The sequence below is a fragment of the Manihot esculenta genome, chromosome 3 (genome assembly GCF_001659605.2).
Source record: "Manihot esculenta cultivar AM560-2 chromosome 3, M.esculenta_v8, whole genome shotgun sequence".
Classification (NCBI taxonomy): Eukaryota; Viridiplantae; Streptophyta; class Magnoliopsida; order Malpighiales; family Euphorbiaceae; genus Manihot; species Manihot esculenta.
Window position 1 is genome coordinate 32,630,166 of NC_035163.2, and position 24,980 is coordinate 32,655,145.

A 24,980-nucleotide genomic window follows, 5' to 3' on the forward strand; every position below is an offset into this window, starting at 1 on the left:
CTAAAGGTGTTCTTGCCCATTTTAAAGAAGCATGGGGCTTGCAATGTTTCAAATTATGATAATTGAAGTGTGGTTTATCTTGTATACAAGTTTGAGAGTGATGGGAGATGTACTCCTTTGCCATAGGATATTCCCAATGGGTATATGGTATTAGGATGGATTATTAGACTAGGGAATGGTTCACATATTTACTGCTAGAGCTCTTTCTTTAACTCCTCCCTTGTTCGCCATTAGCAGGTATACTTACTTCTGCCTCTCAACCTATTCTGATCATGCACTGGATTTTACAAGGAATAAGTATTTCTTGTTTGGAACTCTTATTTTGGGTCCAGCTAAGGTTGCAAGCATTCCTTCAAAGTTATTCTTTTCTTTTCAATTTAGCAAGGTACCTGCAAGGAGGGAATTGAATTCTATTCCATATTCATAGATAAATATCATAAAATTCCTTCAATAATTTGTTTTTTGTTTTCTTCTAATGTATTCTCAGCTACTTTAAATTTTGGATCATAACTTTCTACCACTTCTTACGGATAGGAGCCCGAGTTTCAGATTTACATATCTCCAATAAATTCTTGTTGTCAATCTCTAACCATGGGTATGCTTTGGCTCTCTTTCTCTTACGGTTTCCAGCGCTTTTATTGCTGACATTTAAATAAAATTTTATTTTCCTTGTGGCCAAAATTTTCTTATATGAGTATAGATAAGTTGTTATTATGAAGTGACAATATATTTTATTATTCATGCTCTGTATTAGATGAACCACCTCCCTATTACATTCTCCAAATACACGATTATGAAGAATTTAATAATGCAGTGGAGAAATACGAATCAGAAGTTTTTGAAGCTAAAGGCTGCAAATGGTACAGTCTCTTTGTTTCCCTTGAGTCTGTGTGGAGAAATAATTGGATCTTTTGGATCTTCATTATTCCTTGAACATTTCTTGGTGACAGGAAATTGGTTCTATATCCAAGGGGAAACAAGAGCAAGGAAGTGCCGCATCACATCTCTCTCTACTTAGCACTAGCAGACTCTGTTGAGCATGAAGAGGTCTATGCAGTTTTCTGCCTGTATTTGCTTGATCAGGAAAAGCAGCACGACTTTATATTCCCAGCCCCAGGCATATTTTCCAAGTCTTTAGTTTGCAAAGAGATCAATTTTTACATTTTACTAAATAATTTCTTCAAAGTTTTATGTGTCTGGTGATGTTAGCATTTTCAATCCTCCAAAACAAGCTTTTCTTAAAATAGTTTATTCCAAACAAAAACTAATAGTTTGGTTGTATTTCAAGCTCAGATGCTCAGGGAAAGGAAAGATGCTTTCACAAATCAAAGCTTGAATGGGGTTCTGATTTATTCATTCCTATCACTAAATTTTCTGACGCTAGTAACGGGTACCTTGTGAACAACACTTTTGTTTTGGGAGCGGAAGTGATCTCTGTGCGCAAGGAAACAGTAACTGGCAAAGGAGAGTCCTTTAAGATGACAAAGGAACTCCCTGATACCAAGCTAGCATGGAAGATCAAAAAATTTTCCAAGATAAAAGAAAAATGTTGTCGCAAGATATTCACTGCTGGAGATCAACAGTGGTATGTCTTTTGTTTTCAAAGGATATGCTAGTGCATGTGGAGAGAAGCTTAACATGTCTTTAAAAAAATAGGCTATCTATCCAAATTTAACATTTTATGACTGTTGCATCTGGTTGTAATCAAACCTGAGAAATTGCTTTCTTTCTTTCGACTTTAAGGTAATTTTTTTACCTTTATTTATTGTTGCAGGGAGTTAGAGTTCTATCCTAAGGGGACAGGACTTGGAGAAAATTGCTTTCTTTCTCTATATTTAGCTTTGGCGGAACCTATTCCTCCTAGCTCTAAAATATACACACATGTCACTCTGCGCCTCGTGGATCAAGCCAAGGACAGGCACATTATTGGTAAAGGTAAAAAAAAAAAAAGACACTTAAATCTCTTTGCCAATTTGCTAGCTACTGCTCTATGTTTAAGCTTAATTTTATTACTGAAGCCTCTTTATGATTTTGAATTTGTTAAAAATCAGAAAATTTCTGGTTCAGTGAGTCAACCCCAAGACAAGGATGGTCAAGATTCACTGCACTCCATTATCTTTATCGATCAAAGAAGACCCTTCTGGTTAATGACACATGTATTGTGGAAGCAGAAGTCAAAGTGCTTGGAGTTGTAAAGAATAATGCAGCTCTATTTGCATCGAGTTCATAAACAAGATTACTGTTGGCATACGTTTATTTTTCATTCTTTCATTGAGAAGCGATAGGTTAGTGGTAAGTGTAACATCTCAACCCGGCTACCTATGCTATGCTCGCTAGGCTGCCGATTTCAGATAAAACCCAAGTATAATAACTTCACTTAAAAGATGTTTTCTAAATAAATGATAATGGAATCTGATAACATTACAGAAGTAATACGAATTATTTAATGAGATACCAGATCACTCTGCACTCTCTAATAATCTTTTGGATGAGCAGATACTCTTCTCTTTTGATCAATCCGTTACCACTTGCGTTTACATAACTTGAAGGTTCAGAGTCTGACTATTGAAAAGTGTATGATCAAAAGAGAATTTAAGAAAATAATGAAGGTGGTTGATCATGGAGATAAATATGTTAATAGAGCTTTTTCCTATCCCTAGAAAATCTAATGATATTATACCCCGTCTATCCACCAAGATATGAAAATATTGTTTATATATTAAAACAATAAATTCTATTTTTTTTTTCAATACATTTTTCTCTCACATTATGTTATTATTGAATTGTTTTTGAAACTAATAAGAAAATTAACATTACATAACAGAAAGTAGACGAATGCCAAAAAAAAAAAAAAAAAACAGAAGAAGAAAGAAAGTAAACTATTTTTTGTACATTGGAGGAAGTTTTATTAGACAAAGATGAGAAAATCGATGAAAAATATAAAGTATAACTTTATTAGTTTAATTAAAGAAAGTTTTTTTTGTTTGAAAAAAATTAAGTGGTTATGATTGATTTAATAAATGGAAAATGATTCGATCTCTCTGGGAAATCACAAGTTTATCCTTAAAATTGATGAAATTGATAATGTTCCATTTAATGAAATTTGCAATATTAATTCAAATTAGAAGAAATGACTTTCATCTCTTAAATAGAAGAACTAATTGGGACTTTGACCTATTATAAATTATTAATTATTATCCTAATTGTAACAATAGTAAAAATAACAGTGTACCCTACCAATCCTTCAAGAATATAGCTCATAAAGCCATCATTAGTAGATAAAATTATTTTACATTTTATATTAATAACAATAATGAATTTAAATTTAATAAGAACACCACCATTTAAATTTAGATTTCATCTTTATATATGAAATACCCATGAATCTGCTCACATAAATAATTAGATATTTTAAGTTTTATAAGTAATAATATTAAATGTTTTATGGAATTATTAAATTTTAAAACATAAATTATTAGTAAGAAAAAAATTTATATATTAATAATTAAATTTACAAATTACATGAGTAAATAGGTGTAGACATTATTGACATGCAGCATTACTTGTATAATAGAATGTCACATGAGATTATATCCAAATGGTATTATTGAGACCAAGGTAGCTTCGCCATTGCTTGCAAGGAGGCTGTGGAATGAAGTACAAAGCAATCATCTTTAATAGATTCACCCTTTAGAACGAACGTTCAAGTTTGGAATAAAAACTCCCTGCCAAAGCTTGTTATATACATATGAGGAACAATTTTAATATTTATCACATCTTCAATTAAGTTCTCTTTGCAGATATCATCGACATGTCTAGTCTCGTCCCAGCTGGTATGCCCTCTGCCTTTCTCATTCATAAACAAAGCTGCTTTCTTTTTTTTTTCTCTCGCCAGAAATGAACTTTGTTTTCGATCATAGCCAGCTAAACCTCTTTCTTTTTGATATTATGAAGTGCATGCTAATATAAGCTATTATTATTCATGACCAGTGTCAGATAGATCATCACAACCTGATTATGAAATCTCAATAGAGAACCTTTCGTTAATTGGAAAGGAGATGGAGAAATACAAATCACAAGTATTTGAAGCTAGAGGCTACAAATGGTACTTTTCCTTGCTTAATTATTCGTGGGTTGCAGTCATTTTTTGGTTTTAATTAGTGCATAATCATATATTATTTGGTCACAGGAGGTTGGTTATCTACCCAAATGGAAACAGAAGCAGGAATGTAACAAAGCACATCTCTGTCTATTTAGCATTGGCAGACCCTGTAATGCTTGGTTTGGAAGTTCGTGCAGCGTTTCACTTGTATCTGTATGATCAGGACAAGAAAGAGTTCTTGGAAATCAAACCACAAGGCATATCTTAAAACCAAGCTTGAAAAAATTAAAAACGATTTCAGCAAATTTACAAGTTTTGTGGTCCATGTTAATAGTTTTATGAGGTTGTCTGGAACAGATGCGGAGGTGATAAAGGGGTGCTTTCACCTGTTGAAGCATGAATGCGGTTTGGATAAATTCGTTCCTCTTGAAAAATATAAAGATTGTAGGAATAGTTTTAGTGTTGGAGTAAAGGTGGAATACGTCTGTGAATCTGGGACAACAGGCAGGGGAGAGTCCTTGTCGATGATAAAGGCAGGCCTCCCTATTACCCACAAATGGAAGATTGCTGAATTCTCTACCAAGAGAAAAGAAGAATGCGTTGAATCCCAAGTATTCACTGTGGGGAAACATAATTGGTATTTTCTTTTCCTTTTTTTTTTTTTTTTTTTTTTTAGTATTATATGTTAGGCCAAAGATGGAGATGAGGGTTTTTGTGAGTAAACTTTATGTTGGTTGTTTCAGGAAGATAAAGCTGTATCCCAGGGGAAAAGGCCTGAAAAATAATAGCCACATTTCTCTATATTTGGCTTTGGCAGATCCAACAGCGCGTGTCCCCAGCTACAAAACATATGCACAAGTGAGCTTGCGCATCCTGGATCAATGCAAGCATAAGCACATCAGTGCTACAGGTGAAAACTTATTAGTTTAGTTAATCAATCCTTTATGGAAACTTAATGTGTTGATGGTGTGTGTAGCAGATAAGTTCTGGTTCAGTGGGTCGAGTTCAGAGCATGGATGGTCAACATTGATTTCAGTTGCTGAATTTGATGGAATGAAAAATCGGCTAGTAGTTGGAGACGTTTGTTTTGTGGAAGCTGGGATTTACCTTGTGGGAGAGGTTAAAGTGCTTTAATTGCTTATGCAAATTGGTGTATGAATAAATAAGCAATTATGCATTGGAGTGTTTAAATGAATGAAATGTGAACCCTTTTTAACATGTTTTTAATGAGTTAGATTTGACAATTTCTTAGCAAAATATTTATCGAGAAAATATAATTCTTTATTTTTTAATTTCACTAACTAAATATATTATTTACTTCACAATGCGAATTTGAAATGATTTTTTGAAGACTTCTCAAAGGTGAAAGAATGAAAACAGTGACAAGTCCATGAAGAGAAGTGTGCAGTTAGCAAACATAATATTTTCAGCTTAGAATCCAATTTATGAATTATGCATTCCTCATCACTTCCTCTAAGCTGGTAGCTTTCCTCTACATAATATCTGTATTTATCCACTAAATTAATTTAATGAATATACAATTAATTTTAAAAAAATTAGGCAAGGCAGAAGCCGGGGTCGAGTCAAATCAAAGTTTACGAGTAGAAGGCATTTTCTCGTGGTTCAATACAACCCATTTGATTTGGGCTGAAAAGCCAAGCCGAGCTGCCTCACCTAATCAAATAGTTGCTGGGCTCGGTCGGTGAGCTAGTGGGCCCCAACATTTCTTCCTACCCCCTCTCTCCCTCGGAGGATATTAGGTTTGTGTATAACTCGTTCTTTGCCCGCGTAAGTATCAAAATATTTTTTTATTATTATTTATAAAATTATTTTATAAAGTAATATATTATTTATATGAATTTAAGTACTAAAATATTAAAGTTCAAAATAATATAAAAAAAACTGTTAATTAAATATATAATTTATCGCTATAAAATAAATAATATAATTATAGGAAATAATTAGAAATTTAATTAATATGTACGTGTAGGTGTCTTGGGCCTCACTTTGTGTGGATTATCTGTAAAATCCACCTTTTTTCCTCATCAAGTGGTTTCTACCATGAACCTGCGCATCTGCTTCCTCATAACAGCTTGGAGTTTTGGGTGCGAGATGATGGAAGTGGAATTATTTTCCTAGGTCAACAGCCTGATGGAGCTAACAAGTTTACTACTTGTTATCTGCGATGATTTGGCGTGCTTTTTTCGAGATACTATGTACAAAGAAAAATAGGAAACAAAGGCATTGTGGCAGCTGTATCGAATTATGCAAGTGAATATTCTCATGCCTCTTTCCAACTCTCCCAAAAATTTAAAATTTTTCGGCAAAGGAAGAATTGCGACAGCCGATAGTAAACCTACGAAGCGACTAAACGAGACGCGCAAAGGAGCTCAGGCAGCTGTGCGGAATTGCCATCGCTGCTGGTTGGCCTACGAAGCTATGCCAGACGAGATTTGAGTCTGCCAGCCACGGGAAAGCAACACAAGGTGCTGGAACGTACTGGGATGGGCGTACTGGGATGGGCACGAGGCTTCCAAACGGGTCCGGAGCATGCGAGAATTGGCTAGAAGAGTCTGGTTGGCCGCTGGAGGATTCTAGAACAGTCTGAAATTAGTCATAAGCACTCAAAACAGCCTAAAAACAGCCAGATCAGTCCAGAAGGTTTCAGAACTCTACTAGAAAGCTCCGCCAGCCAAATCTAGAATTCTCCAAAAAATGTAAAATTACCAAAAAAAACTCCTGAATGTTCTAGAAGAATAATTCTGTCCACAAATTAGGCAATGCATCTCCACCACATGTTGAGGAGGTAGGATGCCTATAAATACCCCCATAAAGATTCATTTGTACATCATTGAAGTTTTGGTTAAAATACTCACACTTTATAAAACTCTTTTAAAGCAATACAAATCTTCTTCCTTCCAATATCATTTTCTTGTGTTCACTATCAAGCACTTTCTCCTCAATTAAAATTTCTATTGCCACATTCACAGTGAATTTCGAATTTTGAAACATTTAGTATGTGACAATATGCGTATACGTTTGAACGGCTTGGCCACCAGCATAGCGCGACCTCCGGTACAGATGCACGTGTGGTGCAAGAGTTTTTGACGAAAGAAGCCAAAGAAAAAATTCATGGAAATGGCACATGCGGGTTGGATTGGTTTTTCAAGAATTTTCATTTTCTTATTCCTCTGCTGTGCACATTGTTATAAGTAGTTGCCAAACCGACTAGGACATTTGTGGTCTCTCTGTAAGCTGCCATGGGTTATTCGACAACTAAGAATGTATGAAGCTGTCGCAAAAAATTGTCAATTCATGATTGACTTGTGCATTGAAAGTTGATATCCGACTTAAACAAGGACCAAGCTAAATCGCACTTTAGTCCGACTCCGAATGAATCCCAAGTGATTGTCTTCTATAACAAAATGAGCTTGATGACTCGATTGAGATGGCGTTTTCATCAATTGTCAAGCCTGGCATGGTCTCCTTCTTCAGCCTTTTTTTGGATCGTAACAATAACAGAATTTGCATTCCTTGGCTGCGCCGTTTACTGCTTATTAACGTCACCAGTCGGTGCTTGTGTAGCCTATGATAACTAATCCATTGGACTAAGCCAATTACAACATAGGCCTTGGACTGAATATTGGAATGTTTGAATTCGTTTCAAAGTTACATTAATCATATATCATATGTTCTCAATACTTGTAAAGTGATTCAATTTTTCTGTCGATTGGCTCAAAGTCAATTGCATAAGCAAAGGGAGTTGCTAGAAGTCTTGTGCAGAAAGAGCAAGAGAAGTGTCACATTCCATGTTGTACTTAAAAATGTCCTAAAAAATTTGCGTATGCATAGAATGTTGTACATCTTACACATGCATGGAACATTGGATTAATCCATAAGGAACAAGCAACCTGAAAGGTACCAAGTATCGTTACCATCCAGTATCGAATTGTTGAGCTCCGCATTCGAGCTACTCCTTGCAAAAAGTGCGTTTGATATTTACTTAAGGGGTGAAACTAGCACAAACTAGAACCTGCGCTAGAAGCTGTCAATCAGCAATCAAACAGCCCACTAATGATCTATTCACTTAAAGAGCCACTGGGAATCATCCTCTGTTTCTCCTGTTCCAAATAATAGATTTTGTCATTCATACCTTCCTTCTTGTATGCCTCCACCATGATAGAGTAGGTTCTTGAATCTGGTTCACATTGATTATCTTTCATCCGCTTAAAAACTCTCTCCATCTCCATCAAATCCTCTGCCTTTGCACATGCAGAAATAACAGCATTATAGAACATGGTATTCTCAGATATTTCAAACTTCGCAGCCAACTGAACACTGCTAATTACCTTATGGAAGAGACCTGCATTGGCATACCCGTTAATAAGGAGACAAAATGTATTGGTGTCTGCTTTCATTCCCTCTGCTCGCATCTGATCAAATGTATACTCCATATGTTTAACATCCCCCACCTCCGCAAAAACCTCAATCACATTGTTGTAAGTTGCGGTCGTCCAAGGAAACTGAAGCTTGCGCATGTACTCCATTACCAATGACATCTTATCATACATCCGTTTCTTTCCATAGGCACTAATCAAAATATTGAAAGTACGAGTTTCTGGTTCAATTCCAAAATTGAGAAACTTCTCATACCATCTTTCCATAGAATCAATCTGACCCTTGGTACCAAACACATTGAGGATGATATTCATGGTCCAAACATCAGGTTTGCACCCTGTGCTCTCTAGCATCCCAGATAGCACTTTCTCCATCTGGTCATACATCCCTGCCTTCCCATATCCGCTTAAAACTATATTTTGTGTGACTGTGTTTGGAGTGATCAATCTTTCATCCATTTCTTGGTATAAAGTGTCCACCAGCTCAAATCTTGAAGCATCAACACAAGCCTTGAGTAATGTGCTATAGGTGAAAACGTCAGGCTGGCAACGAGGGAGAGACTTCATTTGATTGAGAACGGAAAAAGCCCCATCGATGAGATTGTTGCGACAATAAGCAGCCAGCAACGCAGTGTAGAGTTCAGCTGTGGGTTCCAATCCTTCTTCAATCATTTCATCGAAGAGTTGGTGGGCACGATTTGCCTGGCCAGATTTCCCCAGCAAAACTAGAAGTTTCATGTAGGTCCCTTCTTTCGGGTAATAGAAGGGTTGACCTCTTAGCATCTCAAACACCTACACATCCAAATTAGCGCCATTACATATAAAAAAGGAGAAAAAACCAGTCGTGGGTTGCGGAGTAAATATAAAGAGCAAGTTTACATAAGCAAAATTTATCCATCGCCAGGAAGCTGCTAAAGTAAACAGCCAGTAGCAAAATTGTAAAGAAAGTTTCGGAAGGAAGAAAAGGGATGGGTAACCTCGAGGGCTTGGGACCAGTGCTTCTTGAGGATCCGATCAGACAAGGCTTCAGTGACAGTGTTGACCCAGGCCCTGGCATTGTTCTTACGGTCCAATTTCTTTTTGATATTCTTGAGAGGTGTTCTCCTGGGAACGAAAGATTCAGTAGTTCCAGGGAATTCGCCCTGCTTCCAGTGCTTCTTTTTAGGAGAGGAAACAGAAGTAGCAGAGCAAGCAGAATATGCACATCGAACAAGTCTCAGTTTTGGTTGATGCGTCCTAGTGTTAGTGTTACTGTTGTTGCTATGGTGGAGAGGAGAGGGAAGGAGCGAAGATGAAAACGAGAGAGAAACCGATGTTGCCATTTCATTTCTGGGACTCGGTCTACGACAGACGAACCCGATATTTTATCATGTCTACAAGTGGAAGCAGCAAGTAGTGAGAAATTACATGGTCATCCTTGGCCAGAAGTTGTTTTGCCCTTAACACACTATTTATTTTTTAACTATGGTTTATGGATGATATGTTGTTGATAACAATTGTTTTTCTAATGAAGTACAGATTGAATCAATATCAAAATTAGATTCATTTTGCTCCCACTACATATATCGGTTTTTATTATGAATTTCTTAATAATTTATGGTGGCATTTTCTGATGAATATGTGGGCTTTTTGCAAAATTTATAAAATTAGAGGTGAAAGAAAATTTATTTATGAATTTACGATCGGAGAAAAATTATTTATAAATTTGGAGTTTAACTGCTAGATGGCAGCCGAAAAGAGAGTCTGGCGCCATTTAAAATGGCGCCGGCCATTTTTTTTTTTTTTTTAAGAATGCCCTAACGGTGTGAGGCTATTGTTTATTACTTTATTTTTTTATAAAATTTTAATAATTTATAGAATTATAAAATAACATTATTATATAATTAAAAAATTATTGATATTATTTAATAATAATATTACTGTGTTAATTTATTAAAACAATAAAAAGTTTTATCATTAAATAAATATATAATAAATTATTTTTATATATCTAATTACAATCGAATTATTTTTTATATCTAATCGCAGTATAATATTAATTTTATAATTATGAAATTATATATTATAGTCATTTTTTATTTAAAAATTAATAATAAAATTTATTAAATATTAATATATTAAAATTATAAAAAATATTTATTATTATAAAAATATTTAATATTATCTAATTACAACCGAAGGTGCTTAGATCGCTAGTACGGAAGTGTCAGAACCCCTCTTCACATCAGGCCATTTAATTCTTCCAGTGTGCATGTGGACAGAGCTGCGAATTGACTGGGTTTGTTGTCCTTCTTCGAGTCACATCACCAGACTGGACTCCTCGTGCTGGACCAGACTCGCGGGTAGTCTGATCTGCCCCGTGTCTGTCTAGGTCAGGACCGAAGATATTGGACCGGTTAAATGAAATGAGTTTCTGAGACCTTAGACCTATTTCACTTTTTCGGATTTAGCTTCTGTTAGAGTGAGAAAAGTCCGGCGGTTATCAAATTATATAATAATATATTTCATAACTCTCCAAAATATTAAGACATTAATATTATTGTATAATTATGTACGACTGCATAATAGCAGTCCAATAAAAATAAATTTAATTTTTATAATTTTAAATATTTATACACTTGTATATTAATTAATTAATATAATTATAATATTTTAATAAATAAAAAATAAATAAATAAATAAATAATGGTTTAGTGCCACTTAAAGGGACGCCAGACCATTCTTAAAAGAAAAAAATAATGGCCGGCGCCCAACTCCAAATCCACAAATAATTTCTCTCCAACCTTAAATACACAAATAATTCTTTCTTCCACCCCTAATTTTGCAAAAAGCCCAAAGCGAGACCGGAAAGTTCAAAGAAAAAAGCTAGTGTAATATTTTCCTGCTATATTATTACTTAAAATTAACTATTTTCAATACATATTCACATCATTAGGGCTTCTACCTTATTTTTTCTGGGGCAAAAAGAAAGAAGAAAATAAAATGTCCAACCCAGTGCTGGAAAAATTGATACACAACTATCTTTAGCTTGATCCATACTTGAGTAACTCCCACCTGAAGGGCTGGAACACATATAGAACTTCAGGAGAACTCTTGAAGAGCAGAGCCACACACACACAAACAGCTGCAATGGTCACCATAGATAGCATTGCCGGCCTGTAAACCAATGAAGTTCTTGTTTGGCCACAAGCCAGCTTCATTTCACATAACTTGCAATGCTGCTGCATCTCCATCTTCCCAATTTCCAATCCAGTAATTTTCGATGATTTGAGCCCATCTTTCCTTTGGGTGCTGCAATCTGGGAGGCTTTTGGGGATATTAAGCACCACATGCCCATTTTCTGATTTCTTGATTTTCCTCTGGACTAAATGCATGTAAGAGTAGTAGCCTCGCAGGCATGCATAATCGTTAGGGGTCAAACCGGTACTGTCACGAGCTGTCCTCCAAGCTTCAATTCCCACCTGGGGGGAACACATTGATATTAGCAGAGCAAAACAAAGAGGGGAAGAAAATTAAATGCAGATATACTAGGATTCATAAAAAAAAATTGCCACGTAACACAGAGACAAGTAGATACCAATCCAGGATCATCCGTTAAGGCATCCAAGACATTCTCAGAGCCATCTTTACTAGCTGCAACATGGAGAGGAGTCAACCCAGCTGGCCCAACAACATCAGGTTTAAATATGAAGTTGTTATTTTTCCCATTGACACCTTGTTTTTGCTCTGCTCCTTGTCTACCAAATGGTTTATCTGGGACAAACTTTAGTAGCAATTCCACCATAGGTCTGCAATTTCTCCGCACAGCTTGGTGGAGCAGATTCATGTCCAATAGTGCAAGCTCAATTGATGAATGGTCCCCTGTATCTACTGTTCCCTCAAAAAGAATAACCAGGAGTTTCTTCACCACGGCACACCAATCATGATTGATTGAGAACTCTATAAGCCACTTGCACCGTCCGAAAGGGAAGAGATCTGAGTTGCGATACAAGTGACCCAGCCTAAACTTCAAGTGACTTCTGTGTAGGAGCCAACCCATTTCATGTATAAAGTCCAGTGCTTGATTCTTGGCTTCTATGCCCTCAGCATTTTTATGAATGTCATCAGCAGCCTCAACTACCTCAATTGCTTCCTCCAGCACACGGATCTCTCTACACACTTCTTGCTCCGCAACTATAAATGGAAAGAAGCTGCTGCTAAGACCATGGTCCTCTACCTGACAGGAAAACAAATTCTCAACACAAACAAGCATAACTATATAAAACATAGGAATTGATGGTTCTCTTCAGTGCTTGAAACTAAGCAAAAGACCTGGCATTTTATTTACAACACACTGGGTCTGCTGCTGAACTAGTTTTTACCTGTATTTATAAATGGCAATATTCATACATCCAGAGAAAGAGAGAGAGGCACATTAATTATGCTAGATCAATAAGCAACCTCCTTTCTTCATGAGGGAATTTAAGGCTATTGAAAGCATAAGTTTAAAGGTATAAATGCCAAGGGCGAAAACACAAATGACTGTCACTCACACAACGATTCACAAATAGATCTGCCTTCAAAGCTAGAAAGTAGTTTAACAAAAAACTCTATACACATCCTGATTGAGGTCTTTCACCCTTTAATAGACCACAAGTTAGTAGGAATTGGGACCCCAAAAATATTCAGACTGAAAGAACTAACCAAAGTAAGTTTACAGTATAGCACGTGAATAACAATAGAAGGTTAAATCACAAGAAGGATAAACTTTAAGAAAGAACCATCCACGTTGCTCGCTAAAGGAAAACAAGAGAATAGAACATCAGGAAATAGAAGAGAACATGCTAGCACCTCAATGAAGCCTCTTCCAGTTATGTTTGGTATAGAGCAAGGAAAGCTTAAGCACTGAAGCTCGTGACAATCATTGTTTCCATCTGCACCATCCATTAAGTAACAAGAATTTTCCTGGACCAGATATTTTCCTTCCAGAGCACATAGTAACCTGGAATGAAAGAGAGATTGACTTAATTGCATAGGAACCTTCATACTTCCAAAAAATTTCTATCATGAAACCTAGTCTATTTTTTCTTCCATTTTCAAAAAGAGAATAAAAGATGCTTTGAAAACAAACAAGATAAATCAAGTCTCAATTTTCAGAGAAACTAAGGAAGATAGTTAAATTTACAGAGGAGACCATGTCACCTAGTGGTAGGTCGGGAAATGTTGAACCCCTTTACTAGAAAATGCATTCTCTCAGATAAAGACACTGCAACAGGTTTGACGCTTAAGATCCTGCAGCTTTTATGGCTCTTTAGATGTAAGGGCGTGTCCAAAACAACTTGACCTGCATCACAGATAAAGCAAATCAAAATGCTTCTCTTTGATCTCCATGTCACTGCAGAATTCATGATTCATAGGGCGGCTTTTTTTCCCTTTCTCTATACTTTCTTTTAATGCCTTCCACCTCAAATGCCCCCTATCACCCTTTCTTTGTTTCTCATAATAACATAAGAATGCATTGAAATGCACAGAGACAGGACACACACAAACACAGAAAAAAGCAGGAGAGAAGAGAGAGAAGGACAAACCATTATAAATAAAGGATACACAATGCTGTACCCTAGCATAAACCCATCCCGTTCTCCAAAAAGAGTCAATAGATGCATTAAGAAGGATACTCAAACTGGTGCCCAAATTAAGGCAGATCTGCAAGTCATTTAGAAAGAAAACTAAAAAGTTTCATCATATATAGGACATAGCAGCAAACAAAAAAATGAAAAAAAAAATTGTTCAGAATAAAACAATTAATTGTATGGCATTTATTAAAAAAAAAAAATTAATAATTCCTTTTAGGGTGAGGATTTAGCAGTAAGCAATCTGGTATTAACAAAGAATCCATCTGATATATGGATTAGCAACTGTCATTTCTGGTAGTGGAATGGACATACCTCCTCCCATTGAGATCTGCTCAAACGAAGATATAATGTTAATATGATACAGCCTGGCCTTATATAGCTTTCAATGTCAGTGGGACTGTGAGATAACCAATCAAGGATCTGAAGATATGCCAGGTTAGAGAATAAACCATATACAACAAAGATCAAATAGCAAATTTTCACTTAAAGAGCAGAGCAGAAAGTACCTGTGTACGCAAAGCAACAGGAAAATCATTTGGCTCCTTTCCAAAGAGTTTAAAAACAATTCGGTCCGTGCGACTCTGACAATATAATCAAGAGATTTAATTATTTAATGCACATTTAATATTTGAATCACAAGAAGCAAGCTTAACCACTCATGGCTGTTTGCATATGCAACACTTGCATACGTTTTCCTTTATAATTCAAAAGAACAAAAAGAATTTGAAAAAAATTGTCGCCATACTCACTTTTGAACACTTTATGTCCATGATAGTAACATGAAGCAGATGCTTCAAAAATAGTTCGCTAATCATGAATCATAGAATGCCTTAAAACTTGTCAAATATGTTACAGTCACGTTGGAAGCATACTTTGGATCCAGAAAAAAAAAATGGGGTGAGTCAAAAGGGCCCCCCATTTGTGGTTATACATCCATCACTGGCAGCAAACGACATGAGAACTAGAACCAAAATATTGTTTATATTTCATATTGTATCCTATTCACTTCAGTAGTACTCATCCAATAGTTGTTTTCAAGAGAAACTTCAGATGCATTCAAGAAGCCAGAAAACATAAAAAAACACAATAGAAAGTTGAGCTTGTTTCAATGCATTTAGACAAAAACCAAAGAGGCATATGTGTTTACCCTTGGAAACAGTAAAAACTACAAGGTGTAATCCAGATAACCAAAGGATATACAAACTTAAATTGCAAAGGTGGGCAATCACAGGAGAAAGGAAAAGAATATATAACCTGAGCCTCTCCATTCGAACTTGAAGGCGACTGGGATGTTGAATCTGAGTTTCCGCTCATCTGTGGATTTTTTTTATGAAAGTCTGACTGTTCCCATAAAGGGCAACTGGCAGACCCCGTCACTGGATTTACAGGGGCAATAGACCTCTCTATGTTCCCTGAACAGTCTTGCGAGCCATCATAAGCACTATTCAAGTCAATGTTATTGAACTTGATTCTCCCAACTACAGCTGCCGATTCATTTACTTTGGTTGGAAGGTTGCACCTTGATGGGAATAATTCTGTGGACTGCGGACCTGATATGGCTTCTGGAATTCCACCCTGGAAATCATTGTTGAATATTCTTTTCTGTGCCAAATCAGAAACAGGTGGAGTCCCAAATTGGCCCAAAGGCCTCACTGCGTCATGAGAATTAGTGCAATCATCTTTCTTAGAGGCTGAAGTAGAAGGCCCGGCAGATTCAAAACCATTTCTAATCATGTTGGGCACCTTTTCAAGAGTCCCAACGGTAGTTCCAGCATTTATTAAACCTTGAGATTCTTGCAGTAATCCAGATATGCTCCTTCCACTAGTTGTACCAGCAATATTGGCCAGGTTCCTCAATAGATGAGAAAGCAGATCCTGATCCTTTGTTTGATTGGAGCTATTTGCTGCAATTCAAAGAAATCAGAATCTGTAGAATAAAATATGATTGACAATTATGACATCAAAGTAAAGGGAGAGTGAAAAATTGCACAGAAATCAACTGAATATATAAAAATATATTTTGACAAATAAACTCATGTTGCTTCAAATCTAGTAACATACTTTCAACTCCGTGGCACCAACTTGTATCATATGTAAATGGTGCCAAACTAAAAACTAACTAATTGTGAGATACTGTAATGCTATAATTATCAACAATATTCAAAAGGGGTCTCAGCTTGATACAGGAATTCCACAAGAAGAATCAGTTTAGATACATCCAACTGAGACAAGTTGATAATCACAAATTTTCACATTTCATCACTTGCAAAGCAAAAGGAGCACTTACCTATCATGGACATATCACAAGTGAACTGACTGGGATGTCATACAAAGATAATTAAATGCTAATTTGTCCACCCTCGGAGTAAACCAAAAATGTCATGCCATACAGCCGTTTACCAGAAAAATTTATCATCAAGAAGAAAAGCATTATACATAAAAAAAAATTAATTAAAACAAAAAAAAAGGATTGCTTATGAAAAAAATTATATGGAAACAACTGCTGCAACTTTATTATACTGACGAAGCAGCCAAGTAAATGAACTTGAGAAGAGGCGTACTTACTAGGCAAATTGGAAAGAATTCTCAGTAGACTTATCAGTAGATAGCCACTACCGTTTTCATCATTCAAGGAGCCCCCACTGACAACATTTTCAGGATGTGTCTTCCTCCTCCGCTTGTTATGGCCAGCCAGGCGCCGCCTACAGCTTCTTTTCCCTTCATCAAACTCTTGAAGAACATGAAACCTGTTCATAAGTATAACCAAGTTGCATCTAACTGGGACGAAAAAAATCCATTTTTATTCTTTACATAATATTCTTACCCGAAAATGGCAACTAATTAAAAAGTTAAAAACCATTTAAAAGAAAAAAATCTAATAGATTAACTACAGGAAAAAAAATCTAATAGATTAACTACAAGCACTGCGAGGTACAATATCTTTTTTTATATATATATTCCTGTGAAAATGTAGGTAAATAAAGAAGCTGCTATGCTGATCTGATCCGAGACTAACAAGATTATAAAATGGCAATTGGAATAAAGAAAACTGACCTGCTACATTGCTGGCAAAACCTCTGCATAACATTTCCCACCAGTGCTTTACTGGCCTTGGAATGAATATCGCAAACCTTATGCCGTCGGTGATAATCCTTGGCATTGGTAAGGTCAGCCCTACAATCCTCCGCCTGACAAACCGCACGATTTGAAGCAGTCCCAATAAATTTTGTCTTCTTTCCACTCTTGGCATCTTCATCCAAAATTGGATAGGCTTGACCACCAAGCTTTAAATTAAGGGACCCAGCAGCATCATCAGTAAAGTCTTCATCTTGGGCAACCACGACCCTCCTTCTCTTCTCCAATTCTCTCTTTTCTTTCTCTAATCCCAGGTCATTATTATCAGAACAAGAAGCTGAACCGGTGAATAAACCTCCAGTTGCTGGAATTTCAGGTCCAACAGGGAACAACTGTCTACTCCGATAATCTGATGGCACGGAATTCAATGGAGTAGCTGCAAAAAGATCGCCGTCCCATTTCCAGTCGTTTAAATCCCATTCCAAACTCTTTTTTCCAACAGCCTTCAAATCCGACACCACTGGACCATGGAAATGATGAGACTTTCCTCTTATCTTAGCCTCCATTTTTACCAAAAGCGCAGAAATGCAAGATGAAAAAAAACTAATAAAAGAAAAGAATCTCAATGCGAAATTTCACGTAGAGATCACGAACTTAAACTTAAATTGCCACTGAAATTAAACTCAAAAAAGACAATCCTAGTCCTAGGCATCCTCTGTATGCCCCCCCACCCCACCCCCCCTAAACAAAAAGAGAGTAAAGCAAGACATCCATGTATCCAAAGAAGGGTTAGCCAGAATACCCATTTATGACGTCAAAAAAGAGAGAAGAGAAAAGCAATTCCATGAGTCGATAACAAAACATCGTGAAACTTGAAAGCAAGACAGACAGGGACTTGTAACGAATGAGCGATGAAAGGAGGAGATGGGAAGTTGGGCGGAGGAGGAGAATTAGTGAGAGATTGCGTATGCGAAGCGTGAGAAGAGAATATAGGTATTGCGATTTGTGTGATGAATTGGGTTTCAGTGAGGTATGAGGGACTAGTACACTTTTTTCATTTTACTTTGCCAAGTTTCGGAATCTTTCGCTCACTGTAAGAACCCACCACATTTGGTCTTTTGTTTATTACGTGTCAAGAACCTATTCGTTTAAAATCTTTCACTGTCTTCGGTCTCTGGGGAGAGGCGAAATTTTACTCTCAATGAACATAAAAGGTGGGCTCCATTTGATTAATAAGAATATTAAATTAATAATTTTTTTTTTGTCAAATGGACTTTGAATAAAAGAAAATGTTAATTTAATAATGAAACAATTAAAATTCCAATAACATCGAGGGGGAATCTTTTGGTTGTTTTAGAATGGAGAATGGGGAGAAATTGAAGAAGAGCAGTCAATTAGTGGCCTTCACAATTGCGGCTATTGTTGGTTATTTTAGGGTTGGACAATTGGGGATGTATGAATTTGATTGTAGAGTAAATAGTTATATGAAAATTGAGTCTTGAGAAAATTGAATACTTCGAGGGGAAAAAAAGGGATCGAAATTATACCAAACAGCATGTGAGAGTGAACAGTGGAAGATGGAGGTCGTTGCAAAACAAGAGCCAAGGGTTTTTGACTCGTAAATCCAAATGGAAAATGTTTGGGTGGTACAGAAAAAGGAAGATGATGATTGATGAAGATCCGTTATGGGAAACCTGTAAGCATCCCTACACCAAACTTAGTCATTCTCTACGTCATCTCTGATGTGAATATTTAATAATAATTAAATATTATTAAATTTGTTTTCATTATATATTATTAATTAATTAAAGCATGAAATTGCGTACTGGTAATTGGTAAAAGCCCACCACTTTTATTAAATGAATTTTACTTAATTAGAAACTCGTGTGAAGAAATTTATGTATTATTTATTAATCCTTCTGCTTTCATCTCATTACCTTCCCTTCCCTTCCCTTCCCTTATAAGGCCCAGCTTCATCTTCAGCTTCATCTTCATCTTCCCAAAAATTATTTATAATTTTTCTACTATCTTATTTTTTCAACTTCTTGTGATAAATGGATCATCCAACAAACACCATCATATGCTTTTCTTCCACCTATAAGGAGTAAGGAGAGGTGTTTCAAACTATTAATCTGAAACAAAATCCAATAAAAGGAAAATCAACTTCTTTTCACTTGTTCTTCTCCCTCTCCCCCTCTCCACCAATCCAAATTTACTATTTTCTTTGGACTACAATGACATCAACATGACCCAAAACCAAAATATATGAAAAATCATCAAGATCTGTACACACCACTCCTGCCATGGGTGTCCTTTCACAATACAACTTTCATACCAACTAAGTTTCTCTACAACATCTACAAGTAATTACTTCAATTTTTTAAAAGAGAAACCATCCGGAATACCTCCACTGCTTTGGCTTAGCTCCTCCTCCTCAACCACAACTGTCAGACGATACATGCCAAGATCTTGGAGGGTCTAGCGAATGTCCCCTTTACTATTGTTGTCTATGTTCCATGGCTCATTTCCCCATCTGTTTTTGAATCTGGATTGTGTTTCATGTTACACTCTGTCTCAGTGACCCCCGCCTGGCTCCTTCTGTGTCTTCGATCCTGAAATTTCCATCCAGAAACCCTTTTAAGGATCATTGCATTAACACCAAAAAATGAAAAAAGAAATATCAACTTTCAATTTATACGTTTCTCTGGGATGCAAATAACCAAGTCAAACCAAGTTGGAATTTCTTTTTCCTTTTGAATTTTCAAAGATGATTTCAGAATTGTACCTCTCTGGATAGAGGATACTCCTCTGATTCAAGCATGCGAACTACTTGACTCGTCTTTGGTCTTTTCTCAGAATCTGGATCAACGCATCTTAACGCAGTTAGAAGAGCTCGTTTAAGGGCACTTGTTGATGGCCTTGTCTCAATCGTTGGATCCACGACCTCTTCTGAACGCCTCCTTGCAACCATCATCTTCAACCACTCCACCAGATTTACCTGAAAGATGCACCCAATAGGATCATCCCAAGATATCCACTGAACTGTGCTCTCATTGCTTGTTTAATATAAAAAAATAAGATGCAGAATATCTAAGGATGATGAAGCAAATGGAGTTCCCAGATGCTGCAAAAGATCCTTTGTTAATACATTCAAAATGCGATATAAAGTTCAAAATATTTAATCAGGCAAATCTAAAATAAAAGCCCAAAAGTTCAAGTGATGAAACTTGCGAATCATTCTCAATAGAAAGATGCAGCTTGTGTTTATGCTTAAAGGAAATGTTTAATGCATACCTCATTCTCAGGACGAGCATAATCCACAGGATCTCTTCCTGTGATTGCTTCCAAGAGCACAACTCCAAAGCTATAAACATCACTCTTCTCATTCAGAAGACCAGAATTTGCATATTCTGGGGCAACATAACTACACCATCATTCAGTAGAGGAGAAATTATCATATGAATAAAGGTAAATGAAAAACACGTGGAACAAAAAAGATATATTATTCACAACAGTGGCAAAGTTGCTTCAGGTTGTACAACCAACATTAGATATAAATAGTCAACATAAAAGAAGAACGAAGAAGTGTACCATTAAATTGCAATAATCTGAATGCAGAAAAGCACTTACCCAAATGTACCCATTACTCTGGTTGTAATATGACTTTTTCCAGCACCAAGCAGTTTGGCCAGGCCAAAATCAGATATTTTAGCTTCAAAGTTGTCATCAATTAATATGTTGCTTGATTTTATGTCCCGGTGCACCACCTTTGGCTCAATGGCCTCATGCAAATAAGCCAGCCTGAAACACATAATCATGAGTGCAAAAGGACTCAAAGCAATCATTAAGTTTAACAACGCGGAATAAGGTTGATGAACTTACGCCTTCGCAGTTCCGAGTAGAATTTTTATGCGAGCCTCCCAAGTAAGATAACCATGCTGGCGCATGGCCCCATGGAGCCATTGCTCCAAATTGCCATTATTGACAAACTCATATACCAGCAACCTAAAATTTTACATAATAAGATTGACAAATGAGTGCATGCAGAACATAAAAACCACACATTGACAGAAAATTCCAAGTTGCTTCTTCTTAAATATAAATGACAAAGCACTTTTTGGAGCATGATTGGTTAGATGTTGCAAGCATCCAATGCAGCAGACATGCATCTGATGAAGTACATATAGGAAACTAATATATAAGATGGGTGCATCTGTATGTGCGTACACGCATAAGCATGCTTTCATTGAAAGTTAAAAGGCAATTCTATGACATTCAAGCAATTGACTTGGACTATTACACAAGGAAACCTAATTCAAAAACTTTTGAATTGTTGTTCCCAAATCAAAGCAAGAACATAAAAGGATATGCTACCTGTGGGTTCCTTCAATGCAATATCCCAGGAGTCGAACTAGGTTTTTATGCCGCACATGACCAATAGCCTCTACTTCAACTCTAAAATCCTTATCAGCTTGTCCTCTGTAAGAAAAGCAAAGAAGACTGTCAAATAAACTTGTACTCTGATAAGAATTTTATTGAATATGATATGTAGCTCAGAGATACCATGCAACTTACGGATTGTTCAGCAGCTTCTTGACAGCCACAGGAGTACCATTCATCAGATATCCCTTATAAACAATTCCATATCCGCCATCACCAATTATATTCTCCTTAGAAAACCGGTTTGTTGCAACTTGCAGATCTCTGAGGGTAAACCAATGACCCCAGCCCAACTGTGAAAATTGAGGTAGACCAGAAAGAGGTGAAGGGGCAGTCAGGGGATGTGAAGAAGGCCTGTAGGCAAAAGCTGTTCCAATGGCTACCTCTTCTCCTAATTGAGACCCAACACCATCTTTGTCAACATTAGTAAAGGAGCCTGACTGGCTGCTATCATCGCCATTTTCTAATTGGATCAAGACTTTCTCTGAATCTTTGTCACTGAATTTATCGTTAAGGCTGAGGAAACCACCATTATTTGCTGAATTTTGATCAACACCAATCTCTTTAATTTCCTCTGGAATCCTGGATCTTTGACTCACTGGAAGCATGCTGTTTGTCCTTGTTTTCTTTTTAAAAGTGAACCATAGTGAAACCACCAGGATCATTATACAAACCACTCCTAAACAGATGGCGACTAATATCCACAACTGTAAACCAATGTATTTCTTGGTTAGGCTATCATTAAGATTGGAAGCCATTTTTCTGTTGATGCTAATAAACCTGAAGATTAGAAGAGAAGAGATTGAAAAATAAAAAGTCAGTAAATTCACCAATTCAAAAAAATTTCACACTTGCCCCATTTCGTCTTGAATACTACCTATTTGCATTGCAAAGGTTAAATCCAACTTTCACATCAATAGTTTAACAATAAAAGACTTCCTTTCACATATAATATAAATGCCCATCAAGTTCCAAACAAACCCACTCCAGAGAAACATATGAGAAAAGGTTTCAGAAACACAAGAAATGATTCATCAGCAGAGATAAATAAAGGGTGTTAACGGGATCCTATAAACATAACCATTTGCCATTTTCCATTGAAGGAAGTGGGTAGTATCATATAATTGAAAAGTGGTAAAAAATATTGAAACTTTGATAACTACACACGAATCAATATAATTCATCCAGATCATACATATCAATAATTCAAATGGAACCTAGAAAGGATTTAACTAGAAATAGAATGATTTAATCATTTGCAAGAAAGAATCAGCCCGGACGCTATGGAAAAAAAGAAAGGCCTTCAAATTGAAAGGTCCTTTCATATATTTTGGGCAGCACCTGACTGCAGACCATGTCATTGCTTAGCCTTTCTGGGTCAATTGTCTTTCAGGGCATTCCATTCCACGACAAATCGTTTATAACCTGTGATAGGGAAGCCTGAACACGAGGCATGCGGCATCAACAATCCGTGGATTTTCTGCGCTCCCTATATTTTGTACTAGTCCTAGTATCAATTTTCCATATTGTTCTGGTCTCTGAGTTCATCTTGAACGACAAAACACATAAACCACATTCCCTGATTTATCAGTTACCACTTGCCATTTTATTAATAAGCGTCTGAGTTTGCACTTGCAAACTCTTCATTGTTTTGCCGTGCGTTTTCTTTCACTCTCCTCTTATTATTATTATTATTTTCTTTATATTAAGATGCATCTTCTTACAATATATGAAGCATTGGCATCCAGATTCGTCCTTTCCTACCAGTGAATTGTGATCTTCTACATCATCATCTTAACAGCAATTGCCAATACAATTCATCTAAATCATTTGCATTAATAATTCAAATGGAACTTAAGAAAACAAGGTGCTTTTAAATGGAAAACAAGACGAAAGCAGCTAAGATGAAAATTTGCTCAGAGGTTTATGAAATCACATACCTGATTGTGAAGCTTCTTACTGATGCACAGTCTCACTTGCAGAAAATAAAAATCCCTAAAGTTTGATACTTATGAAATAAGCTTGTTGGCAGGCAGCAAAAACAGCTACATTGTCCAAAAATGATGAGATTGAGGTAGGGTTTCCATTGTGGGTTTTGCAAATTGGGCTGAATGGGTAAGAAGAAGATATGGAGTTGTCAGTAGTAGGTGATAAGGAAGGACATGCTTTACATTACATATACACATTTCCTTTATATTTATATATCCTGTGAAAGGGAAGCATCATCTTCCTTGCTTCTTCTTCTCAGTTTTCCATTTCTTTATTATTTTGGGAAATTTTTTTCAATAGGAAAGTGACAATTAAACAGAGTGCAATTTTAAAATGGAAAACTAATTTGGGTCTGTTTGGTTTTCTAGTCAAAACATTAAATATGAATATAAAAAATTTTAAAAAGAAAAAACAAAAGGTTATGATTACAGAGAGACCATTAATTAGCGTGATTGAAGATTTTGGTAAGCGTAAATCAGTGAAAAGTTTTAAAGGTCAAATGAAGATTAAAATTTAAGAATGCAATTATATTTATTTATTGTTAATCATGATGGGTATTTCATAAAAAATTATTCTTGTGCTCTGCCCAGTTTTTACATGAAAATGGGTCAAACTTTCAAAGAAATGGACTGGACACCATAAACCTTCAAATACATTGTTTTAATTTGGTGAAGAAATGAAAATTCAAAGAAATAATAATCATATCAGCAATGGACACAGACTGTGGAAAGCAAGCAATGTGTATATTTTAGTCATAGAAAGCATTAAGAGGCAAAAAAATAAAAAGTTAATATTTTTCAACGTTTAGCTTTAGAGATGGGTCCAATTCTGCTGCCTGAACCACATACAAGCCAGATCCTAAAGTCTTCCTTGTCAGATTGCTTCACACTTCAAATACTCGATATATGCTCCAGGTAAATATGAAATGCTATGGGATTAAATCATTTTAGAAGAAAAACATGAAAATAAGACAGCTGGAATTGTAATAATACGAGGGGTTGTTATTACTTGTAACATGATTTTATTGGGTCAACATGAAAAGCACACGCGCTTCCCTCAACAAACGTTCATGCCTTCTTCTTATACTATAAATAAATTATTTCTCCATTTGTGCCTTTTTTTTTTTTACAAAATAATTTGGAAATAAATACAAATTAATGAATGTTTTAAAAATTTAAGAAATTAATAGTAATTTCTGAATGAAAATAAGCACTAGGTTTCCATATGGGCACGCAATTGTTTTGACTTGTCCCAGGTCCCAGCTGGATTTACAAATGGATATTATGGAAATTTACAAATTGACAGTGTAAATAAGGATAAATCTAAGTGACTATGGATGAACTTGGAAATAAAACACAAGCA

At 36.0% G+C, this 24,980-nt stretch overlaps 5 protein-coding genes across 10 annotated transcripts; 2 read left to right on the plus strand and 3 right to left on the minus strand.

Annotated features, from left to right (window-relative positions):
* Window positions 1–14: 14 nt before the first annotated feature.
* On the plus strand, window positions 15–2,462 carry LOC110610550 (MATH domain and coiled-coil domain-containing protein At2g42480). Its single transcript, XM_021750525.2, has 7 exons — window positions 15–385; window positions 488–595; window positions 755–860; window positions 951–1,117; window positions 1,294–1,585; window positions 1,775–1,935; window positions 2,052–2,462. The coding sequence occupies exons 2-7, from the start codon at window positions 592–594 to the stop codon at window positions 2,228–2,230; spliced, it is 909 nt and encodes a 302-aa protein (XP_021606217.1). The 5' UTR covers window positions 15–385; window positions 488–591; the 3' UTR covers window positions 2,231–2,462.
* Window positions 2,463–3,543: 1,081 nt separating this feature from the next.
* LOC110612367 lies at window positions 3,544–5,883 on the plus strand. 2 transcript variants are annotated; one of them, XM_043955438.1, is made up of 6 exons: window positions 3,544–3,833; window positions 3,997–4,105; window positions 4,190–4,359; window positions 4,460–4,739; window positions 4,846–5,012; window positions 5,082–5,883. In XM_043955438.1, the coding sequence occupies exons 1-6, from the start codon at window positions 3,812–3,814 to the stop codon at window positions 5,234–5,236; spliced, it is 903 nt and encodes a 300-aa protein (XP_043811373.1). In that variant the 5' UTR covers window positions 3,544–3,811; the 3' UTR covers window positions 5,237–5,883. The 2 variants fall into 2 exon arrangements, with proteins under 2 accessions (XP_043811373.1, XP_021608831.1); XM_021753139.2 differs by having other exon boundaries at window positions 3,545–3,833; window positions 3,991–4,105.
* A 1,994-nt stretch (window positions 5,884–7,877) lies between these two features.
* On the minus strand, window positions 7,878–9,884 carry LOC110611955 (pentatricopeptide repeat-containing protein At3g06430, chloroplastic). 3 transcript variants are annotated; one of them, XM_021752542.1, is made up of 3 exons: window positions 9,477–9,884; window positions 8,452–9,291; window positions 7,878–8,364 (listed from the first exon to the last, which is right to left on the minus strand). In XM_021752542.1, the coding sequence occupies exons 1-3, from the start codon at window positions 9,819–9,821 to the stop codon at window positions 8,182–8,184; spliced, it is 1,368 nt and encodes a 455-aa protein (XP_021608234.1). In that variant the 5' UTR covers window positions 9,822–9,884; the 3' UTR covers window positions 7,878–8,181. The 3 variants fall into 3 exon arrangements, with proteins under 3 accessions (XP_021608234.1, XP_021608233.1, XP_021608235.1); XM_021752543.1 differs by having other exon boundaries at window positions 8,194–8,364; window positions 8,480–9,291; XM_021752541.1 differs by having other exon boundaries at window positions 7,878–9,291.
* A 1,481-nt stretch (window positions 9,885–11,365) lies between these two features.
* LOC110610886 (squamosa promoter-binding-like protein 1) lies at window positions 11,366–18,238 on the minus strand. Of its 3 annotated transcripts, none has more exons than XM_021750958.2 (10): window positions 17,169–18,238; window positions 16,680–16,861; window positions 15,369–16,018; window positions 14,621–14,695; window positions 14,427–14,534; window positions 14,067–14,184; window positions 13,681–13,822; window positions 13,330–13,480; window positions 12,077–12,715; window positions 11,366–11,960 (listed from the first exon to the last, which is right to left on the minus strand). In XM_021750958.2, the coding sequence occupies exons 1-10, from the start codon at window positions 17,753–17,755 to the stop codon at window positions 11,523–11,525; spliced, it is 3,090 nt and encodes a 1,029-aa protein (XP_021606650.1). In that variant the 5' UTR covers window positions 17,756–18,238; the 3' UTR covers window positions 11,366–11,522. The 3 variants fall into 3 exon arrangements, with proteins under 3 accessions (XP_021606650.1, XP_021606651.1, XP_043811171.1); XM_021750959.2 differs by having other exon boundaries at window positions 16,680–16,844; window positions 17,169–17,305; XM_043955236.1 differs by lacking the exon at window positions 14,427–14,534.
* A 1,099-nt stretch (window positions 18,239–19,337) lies between these two features.
* LOC110610848 (probable receptor-like protein kinase At5g18500) lies at window positions 19,338–23,939 on the minus strand. The gene is made up of 8 exons (XM_021750923.2): window positions 23,570–23,939; window positions 21,765–22,409; window positions 21,564–21,668; window positions 21,072–21,194; window positions 20,820–20,990; window positions 20,484–20,613; window positions 19,975–20,187; window positions 19,338–19,801 (listed from the first exon to the last, which is right to left on the minus strand). The coding sequence occupies exons 2-8, from the start codon at window positions 22,385–22,387 to the stop codon at window positions 19,697–19,699; spliced, it is 1,470 nt and encodes a 489-aa protein (XP_021606615.1). The 5' UTR covers window positions 22,388–22,409; window positions 23,570–23,939; the 3' UTR covers window positions 19,338–19,696.
* Between the last annotated feature and the right edge of the window lie 1,041 nt (window positions 23,940–24,980).

What these genes read in the sequence shown, in the direction of transcription:
- LOC110610550 (XM_021750525.2), top strand. An exon ending in GAAGCTAAAGGCTGCAAATG is followed by an intron (nt 861 to 950) that starts GTACAGTCTCTT and finishes TCTTGGTGACAG; the next exon opens with GAAATTGGTTCTATATCCAA. An exon ending in CAGGCACATTATTGGTAAAG is followed by an intron (nt 1,936 to 2,051) that starts GTAAAAAAAAAA and finishes GTTAAAAATCAG; the next exon opens with AAAATTTCTGGTTCAGTGAG.
- LOC110612367 (XM_021753139.2), top strand. Translation starts at nt 3,812, where the DNA reads ATGTCTAGTCTCGTCCCAGCTG. An exon ending in GAAGCTAGAGGCTACAAATG is followed by an intron (nt 4,106 to 4,189) that starts GTACTTTTCCTT and finishes ATTTGGTCACAG; the next exon opens with GAGGTTGGTTATCTACCCAA. An exon ending in TAAGCACATCAGTGCTACAG is followed by an intron (nt 5,013 to 5,081) that starts GTGAAAACTTAT and finishes TGTGTGTAGCAG; the next exon opens with ATAAGTTCTGGTTCAGTGGG.
- LOC110611955 (XM_021752541.1), bottom strand. Translation starts at nt 9,821, where the DNA reads ATGGCAACATCGGTTTCTCTCTCGTTTTCATCTTCGCTCCTTCCCTCT. An exon ending in ACTGGTCCCAAGCCCTCGAG is followed by an intron (nt 9,292 to 9,476) that starts GTTACCCATCCC and finishes TTGGATGTGTAG; the next exon opens with GTGTTTGAGATGCTAAGAGG.
- LOC110610886 (XM_021750958.2), bottom strand. Translation starts at nt 17,755, where the DNA reads ATGGAGGCTAAGATAAGAGGAAAGTCTCATCATTTCCATGGTCCAGTG. An exon ending in GTTCGAATGGAGAGGCTCAG is followed by an intron (nt 14,696 to 15,368) that starts GTTATATATTCT and finishes TTATATTGTCAG; the next exon opens with AGTCGCACGGACCGAATTGT. An exon ending in CTGGAAGAGGCTTCATTGAG is followed by an intron (nt 12,716 to 13,329) that starts GTGCTAGCATGT and finishes TTTTCCTGTCAG; the next exon opens with GTAGAGGACCATGGTCTTAG.
- LOC110610848 (XM_021750923.2), bottom strand. Translation starts at nt 22,387, where the DNA reads ATGGCTTCCAATCTTAATGATAGCCTAACCAAGAAATACATTGGTTTA. An exon ending in TGCATTGAAGGAACCCACAG is followed by an intron (nt 21,195 to 21,563) that starts GTAGCATATCCT and finishes GTAAAATTTTAG; the next exon opens with GTTGCTGGTATATGAGTTTG. An exon ending in AGAGTAATGGGTACATTTGG is followed by an intron (nt 20,614 to 20,819) that starts GTAAGTGCTTTT and finishes ATGATGGTGTAG; the next exon opens with TTATGTTGCCCCAGAATATG.